Source organism: Diaphorina citri, unplaced genomic scaffold (genome assembly GCF_000475195.1).
Source record: "Diaphorina citri unplaced genomic scaffold, Diaci psyllid genome assembly version 1.1 scaffold1536, whole genome shotgun sequence".
NCBI lineage: Eukaryota > Metazoa > Arthropoda > Insecta > Hemiptera > Psyllidae > Diaphorina > Diaphorina citri.
Window position 1 is genome coordinate 64767 of NW_007378962.1, and position 16644 is coordinate 81410.

At 39.0% G+C, this 16644-nt stretch overlaps 1 protein-coding gene across 1 annotated transcript in view; it reads left to right on the plus strand.

Annotated features, from left to right (window-relative positions):
• LOC103516289 (proline dehydrogenase 1, mitochondrial) overlaps window positions 1–16289 on the plus strand; it is a 32092-nt gene extending 15803 nt beyond the window's left edge. The window contains exons 7-13 of the mRNA XM_026828725.1: window positions 453–627; window positions 1180–1290; window positions 1922–2053; window positions 11396–11595; window positions 12577–12665; window positions 13535–13585; window positions 14927–16289. Coding sequence (XP_026684526.1) covers window positions 453–627; window positions 1180–1290; window positions 1922–2053; window positions 11396–11595; window positions 12577–12665; window positions 13535–13585; window positions 14927–15081 — 913 coding nt within the window. The 3' untranslated portion in view covers window positions 15082–16289. The remainder of the gene's footprint in view (window positions 1–452; window positions 628–1179; window positions 1291–1921; window positions 2054–11395; window positions 11596–12576; window positions 12666–13534; window positions 13586–14926) is intronic.
• The last annotated feature ends 355 nt before the right edge of the window (window positions 16290–16644 follow it).

Below are 16644 nucleotides of genomic sequence, written 5' to 3' on the forward strand. Positions count from 1 at the left end.
TTACTTGTTAACTAACATTTATCAACAAGACGATGACCATACCCGTCCTTCGTACAGTAAAGGGGAAAGGATGGCTATCGCTCAATACTCATACCGTCAATGAGTGATACTGATACCCTTATCACAACCCAAATGTTGGGCAGTTAATCAATAAATAACAGATAATTTCGCCTTCAATGTTCATTTTAGACATGGAAAATAATATTGTTCTGGCTTCGGAGATTCCTTTAAGCTTAACCCGACTTATAGATAGGGCTGTTTGCCCCTATACTTACCTAAGCCTCGAGAGTGGGCTTTTTGTTTTAAGTGACAGGGTTCTCCAGGAGGTGCTCTTCAACCCAACTGATTTTCTATTGTTCTATGTACAGTGTTATTCACTTGTTCCCATGGTCTGGTCTATTGGATGTGAGGTGCTCTTCAACCCAACTGATTTTCTATTGTTCTATGTACAGTGTTATTCACTTGTTCCCATGGTCTGGTCTATTGGATGTGGATTCTAACTTGAGTGACACATTCCGAGTTCCTTGTCTCAAGGAGAAGAGAATGGTGCGACTTCTATCTCAACTCAGTAAGAAGGAAGAGGAAATGTTTCGCAACATGGTGCGACGACTAAACACCCTGGTCCGAGTAAGTATACTAAATGTTTCGCAACAAGTAGTCCAATACAATACATCATGTCCTCTTGTCATTCCATTATATTCAAAAAGCTGGAAAAGAATCAAATATATATCGACGGTTTCTTTACTGATGTTCTCGTGTTGACCCAGCACTTAAATGGGAAGTATTGTGTCTCTTCTTGTCCATCTAATGAAAGGCATACTACGGGATGGGCAGGGCATGCTACGATACAGACCATATGAGTTTGGTTGTCTTTTCAAGACGTGAATGTATAGATTAGGTTGTCGAAAATATGTGAGTAACTATTTACTTGATAGTTCATTGACTTAAACCAGCCTAGTTAGCTTGGAAGGTAGCGTGTCTGCTTTGTAAGCACTAGGTCGCGGGTTCGATTTCCGCCCGGGGCGGATTTTATCCTGAATGGATAACGTTCGTTCTCGAAACAGCTGGCTTTCTCCTATCCTGTCTTCCTTCTCAATCTCTCTTGGATTTGGGGACGATAAATCCTTAGCAGTTAAGAAATCATTTGACTTATACCGAGCGAGTGTTTTGTTTCTACAGACTGCTAAGGAGTTGGATGTACGTATAATGATCGACGCTGAGCAGACCTACTTCCAACCTGCCATCTCTCGACTTACCATGGAACTTATGCAGAAATACAACTCAGAGAAGGTAAGCTTAGCCGTATTTTGTTGTTAACGGTCACTCATCTTCCAGGTCCAGGAAGGTGGCTGCTCCCATGGGGTTGGTCCATAATGATGTGGGGTCTAGTTGGGTGGGGATGTGGTACATCCTGTGCCGTTTTCCTTTCGGATAGTGCCTGTACTAAATCATTGGAAATTCAGAAAGGGAAATACGGCTCTTGAGTCTAGAATTCTAGATCATAGAGTTACAACACATCGTGGGGAGAAAATGTCTAGAGAAAAGGGGATGTTGGTGGCTTAAGAGTTAGAAAGTATAAAAGAACACAGAAAAATGAGAGAGAAGAGATACATACGTATTGGTCGCTGGTTGTGAGAAGAGATGATGCCCGAGCCTATTGTTCTATTCGGTCGGGCTCGGGTTTCTTCGTATCACGGAGTTTAGAGAGTTGTGGATACTAAATACATAGGTTCGGACAGGGGATATCGTGCATACCTCAACAAAAATTCAACCAAGTAGAGGTCATATGCTTACTTATGTGCAGTTTACTCTAAGAGCTTAAAAAAATTGAGACTTGTGGAGTTTTTTAAGGAACAATCAACATACTCGGAACCTAGCAACCTAGTTCGTTGGTTTAATGATTTGTGTATTTGATTCCTAGGCTATTGTATTCAACACATACCAGTGTTACTTACGAGATACTCTCAATGAAGTGATTACTGATTTGAATCAGGCCAAGCGTCAGAAGTTCTACTTTGGAGCCAAACTAGTGCGCGGAGCCTACATTGAACAGGTAAGCCAAAACCAATCTGGTTAAATCCCCACTGAATATAGCTCTAATGGTTCAGTGAAATGTAGAACTTGCGCAGAAACAAAGCCCCTGTCATGATGCTGCTCAAAATGAACAAAATAATGTCCTCTAGGTGTTGACAGAAGTTCTACTTCGGAGCCAAACTAGTGCGCGGAGCCTACATTGAACAGGTAAGCCAAAACCCATCTGGTTAAATCCCCACTGAATATAGCTATAAGGGTTCAGTGAAATGTAGAACTTGCGCAGAAACAAAGCCCCTGTCATGATGCTGCTCAAAATGAACAAAATAATGTCCTCTAGGTGTTGTACATTTCATCGATATCGAACAAACCGTTGGAATGTTTTAGTATAGTAAAACGAACGAACTAAAGATAAAATCTAAAATGAACTCCTCTTGCTCAATCACATTAAGGCTCAATTTGATCCTTTTGAATCAAATTTAATTCACGCAGCCAGCATAGTTAGCTGGGAGAGTAGACTCGTTCTCAAAACAGCTGGCTTTCTCCTGTCCTGTCCTCTCTTCGATTTCAGGGTTGGTTAGTCTAGGTGTTGTACATTTCATCAATATCGAACAAACCGTTGGAATGTTTTAGTATAGTAAAACGAACGAACTAAAGATAAAATCCAAAATGAACTCCTCTTGCTCAATCATATTAAGGCTCAATTTGATCCTTTTGAATCAAATCTAATTCACGTAGCCAGCATAGTTAGCTGGGAGAGTAGACTCGTTCTCAAAACAGCTGGCTTTCTCCTGTCCTGTCCTCTCTTCGATTTCAGGGTTGGTCCAATGGTAACGCGCTTGCTTACCATGCAGAAGGTCCCGGGTTCGAATCCCACCATCGACAAAAATTTGCACTCATTTTTCGATTGCAAATATTTCAACGGGTTACTTTCAGGAGAGTATACAGTGGAACCTCGATTATTTCAACTGATTGGGACCGAGGGTAGTTGAAATAATCGAAAGTTGAAATAATTGAAATTCCGTAGAAAACAATGAAAAAGAGGCAAACGTTTTAGATACAAAAGAACAAAATGGTTGATAAATACCCTATTTTGAACTGATTTTGGAGTTGAAATAATGGAGGTTGAAATAATCGAGGTTCTACTGTACCTATAGTGTAAACTCTCTACCTACATAAAGACGGGAGAGGAAAGTAGGGACTGAATTTTGTTGTTTTTACTTACTCGAGCATTGTCTGGGCAGAAATGGAACTGTAAAATGACATTTGGTAGGTATGACTATGGGAATGTTGTTTGTTTAGATTTGATATGAGAAGAACGGCCTTTAAAAATGGCGAGCACTGGAAAGACTTATCAATTTCCTTCTTGAAAAATAAGTCCAAAGAAGATTTTATTATTTTTCAAGAGGTTTGATAGAGGGAACAACAGCCAAGGTCTTATCGTCCCGAAATCGAAAAGAGAAGGAAGACAGGATAGGAGAAAGCCAGCCGTTCCGAGAACGAACATTAGTTCCCATCAGGATAAAATCCGCTCTAGGCGGGAATCGAACCCGCGACAAGAAAATTAAACCAAATTTGTAATTTTTGAATTTTTTTTTGAAAATTACCGCCAAGTTTCTAGTGAAGTGGGTAAAGCCTCGTTCACAATACCAAACCAGGCTCCGTCAACATGACGACAAAGAAAATTAAACCAAATTTGTAATTTTTGAAATTTTTTTGAAAATTACCGCCAAGTTTCTAGTGAAGTGGGTAAAGCCTCGTTCACAATACCAAACCAGGCTCCGTCAACATGACGACAAAAACTGAATAATAGTGTCCACCATAAAAATGCCGCTTTCAAATATTATTTTGATAGATTATTAAATTTATACCTTGTTCTCTGTCGATTTTATTATTGAATATAATAGAATCCTTAGAGTTGGGATAAATAATGGTTATTCAGTTAAAGGTCTTAAAAAAGGGACGGGCCCCGCTTGTTCTGAATTATTTTAAATACTTTTTATGCAATAAGTTCTTTTTTAAACACTGATGATGCCCGAAAGGGTGAAACTAGTCTGTAAGTTAAGTCATGCTACAATAAAATAACCCTATCAACCAAAACCAGTGAAGAGTAAAGTTATTTTCATATTTAGATATTTAAAATGAACCTTCACAAAGTTACTGAGTCTACCATCAGTCTTAAAAAAGGGACGGGCCCCGCTTGTTCTGAATTATTTTAAATACTTCTTATGCAATAAGTTCTTTTTTAAACACTGATGATGCCCGAAAGGGTGAAACTAGTCTGTAAGTTAAGTCATGCTACAATAAAATAACCCTATCAACCCACACATTCCTATGTAAACTAAACAGAAGACAACACCGTGTTTTACTTAAGTCACTTACATATCTAACTCTTTAAATTGTTCAATTTGTAAGTACTTACCTACCTTGGTCGGTTTTACGTATTGCTCTGGTTCTTTTCTGAAAACTTTAATTAGATAGTTAGGCTTGAACTTTAAAAAACATCCTTAGTGTCTGTCTACCTAAAGATCTAGTCCGCAAAACACAACCTATAGTTTTGTGTTTTAAATTCACCACCGTAATGTTTTCCCTCGTCATTTTCACACCGCTTTATAATTCACTTGTCTGTTTTCTTCTTTTTCCTCACTTCCCACCATGCGCTTTCCAATGAATTTTCAGCTAAGAAGGAAGGTAAGGATAACGTGTGTTCACTGTGCTTGCTTGCTATGCTAATGTGTTATCTGCTTGTGTGTGACCCTGATTTCAATTTTAAATAAAACTTTATTTTTACTTTCTATTTTATAATATTTATTTTGTTTGCAGTACCTATAAAATTAGGTACAACAGGTATAATTTTCAAAGAGCTATAATGAAGAAAGGCTCTGTAGTCTTATGCAGCTTTTATATGTTACTAGGCAATCTGCTAGTAAATCCTTAAGGCATGGCCGTTCATGTCACTCATCCATTTAGTGATCTTGCTCGGCGTAGCTTAACAAAAACAAACCGGAAGAAACTAGTGGTTCAGTGGAATGTAGAGTAGACTCACACAAAACAAGGGGCTCAATTTGAACCAATATTTAATGAAAAAATGCTCTCTAGGTGTTGGAACATGTTTGTCAAAATTTGACAAATTGTTCGTGAGTTATAGTCCACCAAACAGACAGACAGACAAACAAACAAACTAAAGAAAAAAAATTGGCCGAGTTAAAACCCATTTTGTTTGCTTAGAAACTAGTGGTTCAGTGAAAACTTTGAACTACATAGTAAAAACTAGTGGTTCAGTGAAAACTTTGAACTACATAGTAAAAACTAGTGGTTCAGTGAAAACTTTGAACTACATAGTAGAAACTAGTGGTTCAGTGAAAACTTTGAACTACATAGTAGAAACTAGTGGTTCAGTGAAAACTTTGAACTACATAGTAGAAACTAGTGGTTCAGTGAAAACTTTAAACTACATAGTAGAAACTAGTGGTTCAGTGAAAACTTTGAACTACATAGTAGAAACTAGTGGTTCAATGAAAACTTTGAACTACATAGTAGAAACTAGTGGTTCAGTGAAAACTTTGAACTACATAGTAGAAAATAGTGGTTCAGTGAAAACTTTGAACTACATAGAAGAAACTAGTGGTTCAGTGAAAACTTTGAACTACATAGAAGAAACTAGTGGTTCAGTGAAAACTTTGAACTACATAGAAGAAACTAGTGGTTCAGTGAAAACTTTGAACTACATAGAAGAAACTAGTGGTTCAGTGAAAACTTTGAACTACATAGAAGAAACTAGTGGTTCAGTGAAAACTTTGAACTACATAGAAGAAACTAGTGGTTCAGTGAAAACTTTGAACTACATAGAAGAAACTAGTGGTTCAGTGAAAACTTTGAACTACATAGAAGAAACTAGTGGTTCAGTGAAAACTTTGAACTACATAGTAGAAACTAGTAGTTCAGTGAAAACTTTGAACTACATAGTAGAAAATAGTGGTTCAGTGAAATGTAGAGTAGACTCACACAAAACAAGGGGCTCAATTGGAACCAATATTTAATGAGAAAATGCTCTCTAGGTGGTTTAGTTTGACAACTATGCAGCTAATAGGGAGCGCGCAGCGCGACCGTATTTTTTATTATTTTCTACAAGTTTGGCCACCAACATTATGAGTTTCGTTTATGTGTTTAGTTTGACAACTATGCAACTAATAGGGAGCGCGCAGCGCGACCGTATTTTTTATTATTTTCTACAAGTTTGGCCATGCCTCAGGATGAACTAGCGGGATTCAGCTAGTTATGTAATAATTACAAGGTAGAAAGTGTAAAAACATATTATGACATACATCTCACGAACAAAAGACTGTATACAGCTAACCTATACAGTAGATATATTTGCTTATAGTAAGTAGAGAATGGAGATAGATGTTAATGAGGAGTTTGTATGGACCACTGTCAATGTCAACAACACACAAACCTTACCAGGCGAGACTTGTTTATCTTATGCTGGTAGAAAATGCCACAGCCATTGCCCCACCCTTGATCAAACTTGATTTTATCATTCCCTAATTTTCAGTGGCACAAGCTCTGCTTATACGGATGTTTATACCATTTATAAAAATTCAGTATGTTCCGAGAGTTATATTGAAAATTAATAAATGGAAACTTAATAAATTCAAATTCAATCATTATGTATATTAGATGAAGGTTGATCAAATTGTTTAATAACAATGATATCTAATTCTGGTTTTGTGAATATTTTCAGCGGAGAAGATTGGTGGTGAGCTCTGTAGATGAAGGTTGATCAAATTGTTTAATAACAATGATATCTAATTCTGGTTTTGTGAATATTTTCAGCGGAGAAGATTGGTGGTGAGCTGCCTCAGTATCATGTGGCCAAGAGTTTTGCTGATCGTCGCTACAAAGTATCCTCGGCTCGTACCTACTTCTACTTGAACGAAGCTACTTGTGAACGGAACGTTGAGATCTTCCAGGATTGCCTGCACGCCGTGGCAGGTGAGTAGTAAACCATGTACTAGCTCAGGGCCGCCCAACCGGTCATCACACTCAGCAGTGTTTGAACCTGGTAATATTGTTTTACACTCTCGATTACTCCAAACTTGTGGCCCGAATTCAGAATCGAGTCTCTGAGAGTTAGGTACCTGGTACCTGCCTCGGTAGCGTAGTGGTCAAGACGCTCGCCTGGTAAACAGGAGGGCGTGGGTTCGATCCCAGCCGAGACATGGAATTAAAATCAAAGATCATTCGTGTAAGTATACTTGCTCTGGTTCTTTGAAATATAAATGGCATACCTAGTTTTTCCCGCTGCTCACAGTGCTCTTTTTTTTAATTTCTCCAAATGGTATTGTCTGGAAAAACATTTTTCTCTCTCCCAACCGCATTCGTAACAGTTTTTCCCTCGCTTTTTGCACATCTAGGCGGGGATAATATTTGTGTAATTGACTATTGCTGTTCCAATTTGACATATTTTTTCCCTTTTCTCCCCTTTATCTCTTTTTTGTCGCTCAAAATCCCCCCCGTTCTCTCCCTTTTTGTCACCCAAGTTCCGTCTCCTTTTTTCTATCTTTTCGCCTCAGTGTGTGTTCGAATGCGGTTGCAGCCATCGTTTTGTGCTGGTTCTGACAGTACCTCCCCCCTTGCGATGCGGGTGTTTGGTTTTCCATGTCTAGGTGTGTTTGTGTGTGAGCTGTGTTTGTGTGTGGTTTGAGTGCATGGACGATGAATGACGTCATATCAAAACTGCGGTTCTGTTGCCTTTTCTGTCTTCGAGTGATATTTAAACGTCTAGTCTGAAGCTATCTGTTGGTGACACCCATTGAAATACATTTATGTAGATATAAGTATGCTGGTTTCGTACAAGCTCGAAGTCATAAACGGAGTACTGATATGTTAGAAGCCATATACGGAATATGGTGGTTTCCTGCTAGAACGTCATATCAAAACTGCGGTTCTGTTGCCTTTTCTGTCTTCGAGTGTTATTTAAACGTCTGGTCTGAAGCTATCTGTTGGTGACACTACCCATTGAAATACATTTATGTAGATGTAAATATGCTGGTTTCGTACAAGCTCGAAGTCATAAACGGAGTACTGATATGTTAGAAGCCATATACGGAATATGGTGGTTTCCTGCTAGAAGTCAAATACGAATCATTCCATTTTTTTTTTCTCCTTTTTACTTTGCTATTTATTTAATTGCACTTGATATGCAAGGGCTCTTTTTTATCGCAACATGGGATCTAGAGGGAGAAAAATAGACATTGAGGTAGACAGAGGGGGGGAGGGAGGAAAGGAAAGAGAGAGAGAGGGCGGAAGGAAAGGGAGAGAGGAAGTGATGGAGAAAGAGAGGAGGAAAAGTATGGGGAGCCACATAGGTAAATAAAACTTTGAACTACATAGTAGAAACTAGTGGTTCAGTGAAAACTTTGAACTACATAGTAGAAACTAGTGGTTCAGTGAAAACTTTGAACTACATAGAAGAAACTAGTGGTTGGTTCAGTGAAAACTTTGAACTACATAGTAGAAACTAGTGGTTCAGTGAAAACTTTGAACTACATAGTAGAAACTAGTGGTTCAGTGAAAACTTTGAACTACATAGAAGAAACTAGTTGTAGAGTAGACTCACACAAAACAAGGGGCTCAATTGGAACCAATATTTAATGAGAAAATGCTCTCTAGGTGTTGGAACATGTTTGTCAAAATTTGATCAAAATTGGACAAATTGTTCGTGAGTTATAGTCCACCAAACAGACAGACAGACAGACAGACAGACAAACAAACTAAAGAAAAAAAATTGGCCGAGTTAAAACCCATTTTGTTTGCTGAAAGGGGAAAAATTCCGTGACTTTAAAGTATTTGTCAAAAACTCTCTGGTTGATATTCAGTCCTACCTTAACCTGTGTCACATGCGGTTATAGGACCCTGTTTGCTAATGAGAAATGTAGTCGTTGAGTTATAGTACACCAAACAGACAGACAGACAAACAAACTAAAGAAAAAAAATGGCTGAGTTAAAACCCATTTTGTTTGCTGAAAGGGGAAAAATTCCGTGACTTTAAAGTATTTGTCAAAAACTCTCGGGTTGATATTCAGTCCTACCTTAACCTGTGTCACATGCGGTTATAGGACCCTGTTTGCTAATGAGAAATGTAGTCGTTACTTATGGATGAGATTTTGAAAACATTCATCACAAGATGAGAGATATCCATCAAGCAGTTGGGTAATGTGGTCCTTCAGGGCCGAATTTGGAACCTAAAAGCCAAATTTTAATTTTGAATTGAAAATATTTTGTCCTTTGGGGCCGGATTTGAATTGGACAGTTGATAAGTTGGTCCTTCGAGGCCGGATTAGGAGTGAGGAATGAGATAATTAGGACCTCAAAGCTTCGAATTGAAAACATTTGGTCTTTCAGGGCAGGAGTGGGGAATTAGATAAGTTGGTCTCTGAGTATTTGTCAAAAACTCTCGGGTTGATATTCAGTCCTACCTTAACCTGTGTCACATGCGGTTATAGGATATAGGACCCTGTTTGCTAATGAGAAATGTAGTCGTTACTTATGGATGAGATTTTGAAAACATTCATCACAAGATGAGAGATATCCATCAAGCAGTTGGGTAATGTGGTCCTTCAGGGCCGAATTTGGAACCTAAAAGCCAAGTTTTAATTTTGAATTGAAAATATTTTGTCCTTCAGGGCCGGATTTGGAGTGGGGAATGAGATAATTAGGACCTCAAAGCTTCGAATTGAAAACATTTGGTCTTTCAGGGCAGGAGTGGGGAATTAGATAAGTTGGTCTCTCGAGGCCAGATTTGCATTGGACTCTAAATAAGTTGGTCTTTCGGGCCGGATTTGCATTGGGCATTAGATGATTTGGTCCTTTCGGCCCGGATTTAGAGTGGGATGTTAGATCATAATATGGTCCTTTAGGGTCGGATTTAAATTTCAAGTTAGGTTGTACCAGAAAGCCAAATTCGAGATGTACTCCCCCAAGCGGCAAATATTCAGGTCAAGGCCGAGCTCACCTGATTTGTCTCCCTCGGTATGTACCTAACAACTTTTACATCATTGGAACACAAACCTCGGTTTGGTTTTTGGCTCCGATTTGTCTCATGCTATCTTATTTTGAACGTTTTAAATCACCTGCTCCCTCCCCTCCTGTACATGCTTTCTACATTGACAAGGTGAACATTTGACATAGATATAATTTTGCATACAGGATTTTAAATCACCTGCTCCCTCCCCTCCTGTACATGCTTTCTACATTGACAAGGTGAACATTTGACATAGATTATAATTATGTAGGGAAATATTGGGATGCGAGAGGAAAAATGGCCTAATGGTCAAAGATCCCGACATTTGCAACATACATACACAAATTTTGTTATGGCAGGTCAAGCTGGTTACTCTGCATACAAGTACATCCCGTACGGTCCCGTCAATAGTATTAATGTGGATTTTTTTTCTTTTCTTGTGGGCAGTTTTCAAGTGATTTTTTTTTCCTTCAAAGAAAACGAAATCTTCAATGGTTTCTTGTTTTAATTGACTCTGTTACTCTATCAAGAGGGAAAATGAATTTCAATTAATAATTGAAATGAGCCTACATCTGAATAAATACTACTAATTCTTTGTTTGCAAAAGAAAAATTCAATTCTTACTTAGCCAGTTAGCCTTTATAGAACTTTGATTAAATATCTAAATATGAAAATAACTTTACTCTTCACTGGTTTTGGTTGATAGGTTTATTTTATTGTAACATGACTTAACTTACAGACAAAATACGGCTCTTGTGTGTAGAATTCTAGATCATAGAGTTACAACACATCGTGGGGAGAAAATGTCTAGAGAAAAGGGGATGTCGGTGGCTTAAGAGTTAGAAAGTATAAAAGAACACAGAAAAATGAGAGAGAAGAGATAAGTACGTATTGGTCGCTGGTTGTGAGAAGAGATGATGCCCGAGCCTATTGTTCTATTCGGTCGGGCTCGGGTTTCTTCGTATCACGGAGTTTAGAGAGTTTGGATACTAAATACTTAGGTTCGCGGTACCGGCGCGGACAGGGGATATCGTGCATACCTCAACAAAAATTCAACCAAGTACATACCACATAGACACAATCTAACCAGAACTTTAGACTTTAGACTAAGTAGAGGTCATATGCTTACTACTTATGTGCGGTTTACTCTAAGAGCTTAAAAAAATTGAGACTTGTGGAGTTTTTTAAGGAACAATCAAAAAATAAAAAAAAATAAAAATAAGACCTCTGTTGTCACAGATTCCTATATCAAACCTCATCTCTGTTGTCACAGATTCCTATGTATCTAAACTTACCTGTTGATCCCATCTTGTCTCGTCTCGGTTACTATATTTGCAGGAGCGTGCTCGTGCGGCTGCCCTAGGCTATCCTGATCCGGTTAATCCAAACTATGAAGCCACATCAGAAATGTACCACAATACTCTTACCGAGTGTTTACGCCGCATTAAGGATCTCAAGGATCAGGGACAACCAGCCAATAAGATTGGAATCATGGTAGCCAGCCATAACGAGGATACCGTACGGTTTGCTATTCAGAAGTAAGTTGATAAGTGGTAAGGTGCTTGTTTGTCATGCAGAAGGTCCTGGGGCCAATTCCCAGAAGAAAAAATACAATCGTATAGAAAAAATACAATCGTATTTCGATTGCAAATTTTCCAAAAGGGTTAGGGTAAAACCCCCAATGGCCGACACCCTTAAGGAACTTTTTCCATAAAAACAGCATTATGAACTTAATACCACCTCTAATCTGAACTTACCGAGTGTTTACGCCGCATTAAGGATCTCAAGGATCAGGGACAACCGGCCAATAAGATTGGAATCATGGTAGCCAGCCATAACGAGGATACCGTACGGTTTGCTATTCAGAAGTAAGTTGATAAGTGGTAAGGTGCTTGTTTGTCATGCAGAAGGTCCTGGGGCCAATTCCCAGAAGAAAAAATACAATCGTATAGAAAAAATACAATCGTATTTCGATTGCAAATTTTCCAAAAGGGTTACTTTCTGGTGTTCTCGTGTTGACCCAGCACCTAAATGGGAAGAATTGTCTCTTCTCGCCCATCTGATGAGAGACATACTACGGGATGGACATGCTAAGACACAGACCAAGTTAGTCTAATGTAGCAGTTATTTCACTGCTACGAAATAAAAACCGCGAAAACAACCCCATCAACATGGATTCCCAAAGACCATTGAACTCTACACCAAGTTCTAGAACAAGAGGCATAATCTGTGCTTGTATCTTTCTGGTGTTCTCGTGTTGACCCAGCACCTAAATGGGAAGAATTGTCTCTTCTAGCCCATCTGATGAGAGACATACTACGGGATGGACATGCTAAGACACAGACCAAGTTAGTCTAATGTAGCAGTTATTTCACTGACCGAAATAACAACTGCGAAAACAACCCCATCAACATGGATTCCCAAAGACCATTGAACTCTACACCAAGTTCTAGAACAAGAGGCATAATCTGTGCTTGTATTTCTGTTTGTTTATACTCGGATTTGATGGTTTATTTCAGAATGAAAGACATTGGAATATCACCTGAAGATAAGGTGATCTGCTTTGGACAGCTGCTTGGCATGTGTGACTACATTACCTTCCCTCTGGGTAAGTACATATACCATACTGTCCTAATCTTGTTTAAGAGGGGTTTAACGTCGCTATATAACAGCTAAGGTCTTATCGTCCCGAAACCGAAGAAAGCAGGATAGGAAAAAGTTCCCAGAACGAACCGTACCTGTTTCGGATAAAATCCGGCCCGGGCAGGAATTGAACCCGCAACCAAACGAACGAAACTCGCAAACAACTAGTATTAATGTGTTGTTTGTTTGATAGTAAATTAACATTTAACAAACACGTAGAAAAAACGTCAGAAAAAGCTACAAAGAAATTGAGACTCCTAAAACGTCTATCGGTATCAAACCTCATGTCTGTTGTCACAGATTCCTATATCAAACCTCATCTCTGTTGTCACAGATTCCTATATCAAACCTCATCTCTGTTGTCACAGATTCCTATATATCTAAACTTACCTATTGATCCCATCTTGTCTCGTCTCGGTTACTATATTTGCAGGAGCGTGCTCGTGCGGCTGCCCTAGGCTATCCTGATCCGGTTAATCCAAACTATGAAGCCACATCAGAAATGTACCACAATACACTTACCGAGTGTTTACGCCGCATTAAGGATCTCAAGGATCAGGGACAACCGGCCAATAAGATTGGAATCATGGTAGCCAGCCATAACGAGGATACCGTACGGTTTGCTATTCAGAAGTAAGTTGATAAGTGGTAAGGTGCTTGTTTGTCATGCAGAAGGTCCTGGGGCCAATTCCCAGAAGAAAAAATACAATCGTATAGAAAAAATACAATCGTATTTCGATTGCAAATTTTCCAAAAGGGTTAGGGTAAAACCCCCAATGGCCGACACCCTTAAGGAACTTTTTCCATAAAAACAGCATTATGAACTTAATTCAGGTCAAGCTGGTTACTCTGCATACAAGTACATCCCGTACGGTCCCGTCAATAGTATTAATGTGTTGTTTGTTTTGTTATGGCAGGTCAAGCTGGTTACTCTGCATACAAGTACATCCCGTACGGTCCCGTCAATAGTATTAATGTGTTGTTTGTTTTGTTATGGCAGGTCAAGCTGGTTACTCTGCATACAAGTACATCCCGTACGGTCCCGTCAATAGTATTAATGTGTTGTTTATTTTGTTATGGCAGGTCAAGCTGGTTACTCTGCATACAAGTACATCCCGTACGGTCCCGTCAATAGTATTAATGTGTTGTTTATTTTGTTATGGCAGGGCAAGCTGGTTACTCTGCATACAAGTACATCCCGTACGGTCCCGTCAATAGTATTAATGTGTTGTTTATTTTGTTATGGCAGGGCAAGCTGGTTACTCTGCATACAAGTACATCCCGTACGGTCCCGTCAATAGTATTAATGTGTTGTTTATTTTGTTATGGCAGGGCAAGCTGGTTACTCTGCATACAAGTACATCCCGTACGGTCCCGTCAATAGTATTAATGTGTTGTTTATTTTGTTATGGCAGGGCAAGCTGGTTACTCTGCATACAAGTACATCCCGTACGGTCCCGTCAATAGTATTAATGTGTTGTTTATTTTGTTATGGCAGGGCAAGCTGGTTACTCTGCATACAAGTACATCCCGTACGGTCCCGTCAATAGTATTAATGTGTTGTTTATTTTGTTATGGCAGGGCAAGCTGGTTACTCTGCATACAAGTACATCCCGTACGGTCCCGTCAATAGTATTAATGTGTTGTTTATTTTGTTATGGCAGGGCAAGCTGGTTACTCTGCATACAAGTACATCCCGTACGGTCCCGTCAATAGTATTAATGTGTTGTTTATTTTGTTATGGCAGGGCAAGCTGGTTACTCTGCATACAAGTACATCCCGTACGGTCCCGTCAATAGTATTAATGTGTTGTTTATTTTGTTATGGCAGGGCAAGCTGGTTACTCTGCATACAAGTACATCCCGTACGGTCCCGTCAATAGTATTAATGTGTTGTTTATTTTGTTATGGCAGGGCAAGCTGGTTACTCTGCATACAAGTACATCCCGTACGGTCCCGTCAATAGTATTAATGTGTTGTTTATTTTGTTATGGCAGGGCAAGCTGGTTACTCTGCATACAAGTACATCCCGTACGGTCCCGTCAATAGTATTAATGTGTTGTTTATTTTGTTATGGCAGGTCAAGCTGGTTACTCTGCATACAAGTACATCCCGTACGGTCCCGTCAATAGTAAATGGGAAATATTCGCATAAGGAAAATCAATAGGAAAAATAATATATCAATAGGAAATATTCGCATAAGGAAAATCAATAGGAAAAATAATAGAAGTCCTCCCCTATCTGTCCCGGAGAGCCACGGAGAACAAGGGTGTCCTGGAGAAGATCTCTAAGGAGAAGAAACTACTGCGTCAGGAGATTTTGAGACGGATAAAGAGTGGCAAACTGTTCTACACACCTAAAGGCCATTACACGCCCATCTAAACCAGAACCCCGACCCTAGGACAAATGAAACCTTGTTTAGGATATTGGACCGTCGAAAAGGTTCGCAACTGTGACAATTTATAGATTTCTTGCCAGACCTTCTAAGAAGGCTATAAAGAAATCTATTCATGACAAAGTGAAATGTTTGACAATAAAGGTCCACCTGTGCAGAAGTCATATTGACAATAGTCCCCCCCCCCTTGGGAAGAACAAAGCGTTCTTAGGAAGGGCAAACTAGGATACTAGGTCGACTTTTTTCATTCAGCAATCGTTAACTATGAAGATTTTAGCTTTCTTTCCAATCCTTCCAAGAAGGAGAAGAAAACTGTACTAAGAAGGTAAAGAAATCAATTCCGAATTCTTTAGAATATCCAATTGTCATTGAAGAGGTATAAAGTGTACCACGTTCCAAGTCAATCCGTAGTTTGATCCTAAGTGTAACAAATAGAGATCTCAAATAATCGGACGACCACATTTAAAAATGGGGAATACTGCATTTGTGTATGACGTTTAAATTTTATTCTTAATGAAAAATAAGCGTTTAAATTATCCATTAAAACTAAATAATCATCAGGCACCGATTCCAAGAAAGTTTTTTGAGGTGCAAGGCAACTCGGTAGTGCGCCAGGCCAAATCCCAGCCTCGCAGTGTGTATAACATGGATAACAAATATACAGTTGTATAAATTACTAAACACGGCGCGTTATTCTTTGACATCTTGGTTTCAATGTGTCTAATATCTTGTTACTTAGGAATTTGTGAAATTAAGAATTAGGTTTTCGGCGCGAACGACTTACTGTCCGTTAGTCTTAAAGCTTAAAGGGGGAAACTTCACTATTATCATTATTAAGATTGGATAAAGGAAAATCTGCAAATCTGAGTGTGAACTTTGAACGATTGAAATATTCCATCTGAAATCAAGTAACCAGATATCTTTGTATAGTTTGTGAAGAACCCAAAATGCATTTGAACTCGAGCAACTATACCTGAGGGGTCAGTGCGTCCTTTGCTATCTGATCCACATTAGTAATGCCGCCACTGGTCGCTACTTACTGATATATGTACGCTACGATAACTCTCTCAGGTCGCTCGTTAGATAGCAGAATGTGTAGCAGGCTACAACTAGATGGACTGTAATTAGAACACTACGTCTTCACTTGACTAGGGTAATTGAAATTGTATATTTATAATAGTTACATACAGCAGGGTTTATACGCGACCTGGAAAAACTGGAAAAGTCATGGAACCTGAAAATCGGCCAAAAAGTCATGGAATAGTCATATAGGAAAATTTAAGGAAAACCTGGAAAAGTCATGGAGTTTGCCACTCAGTCAAAAATTAAAATTCAGTATCAAGTTTTTCAAAAAAAAAAAAGGCCTGCGGCGCATTCCCCCTCATATTCCTTGACGTTCTGCATATTGCATAATTTATTTAAATGAAGGGGTAATCTCACTGATTTTTAAGTACCTCCGCCCCCTAATTTTCTGGAGAACTCAAGGAAATTTTCTGAAAAAGTCATGGAATTTCATTCCGGGAAAACTCTGTACAGGTTACATGGTTACA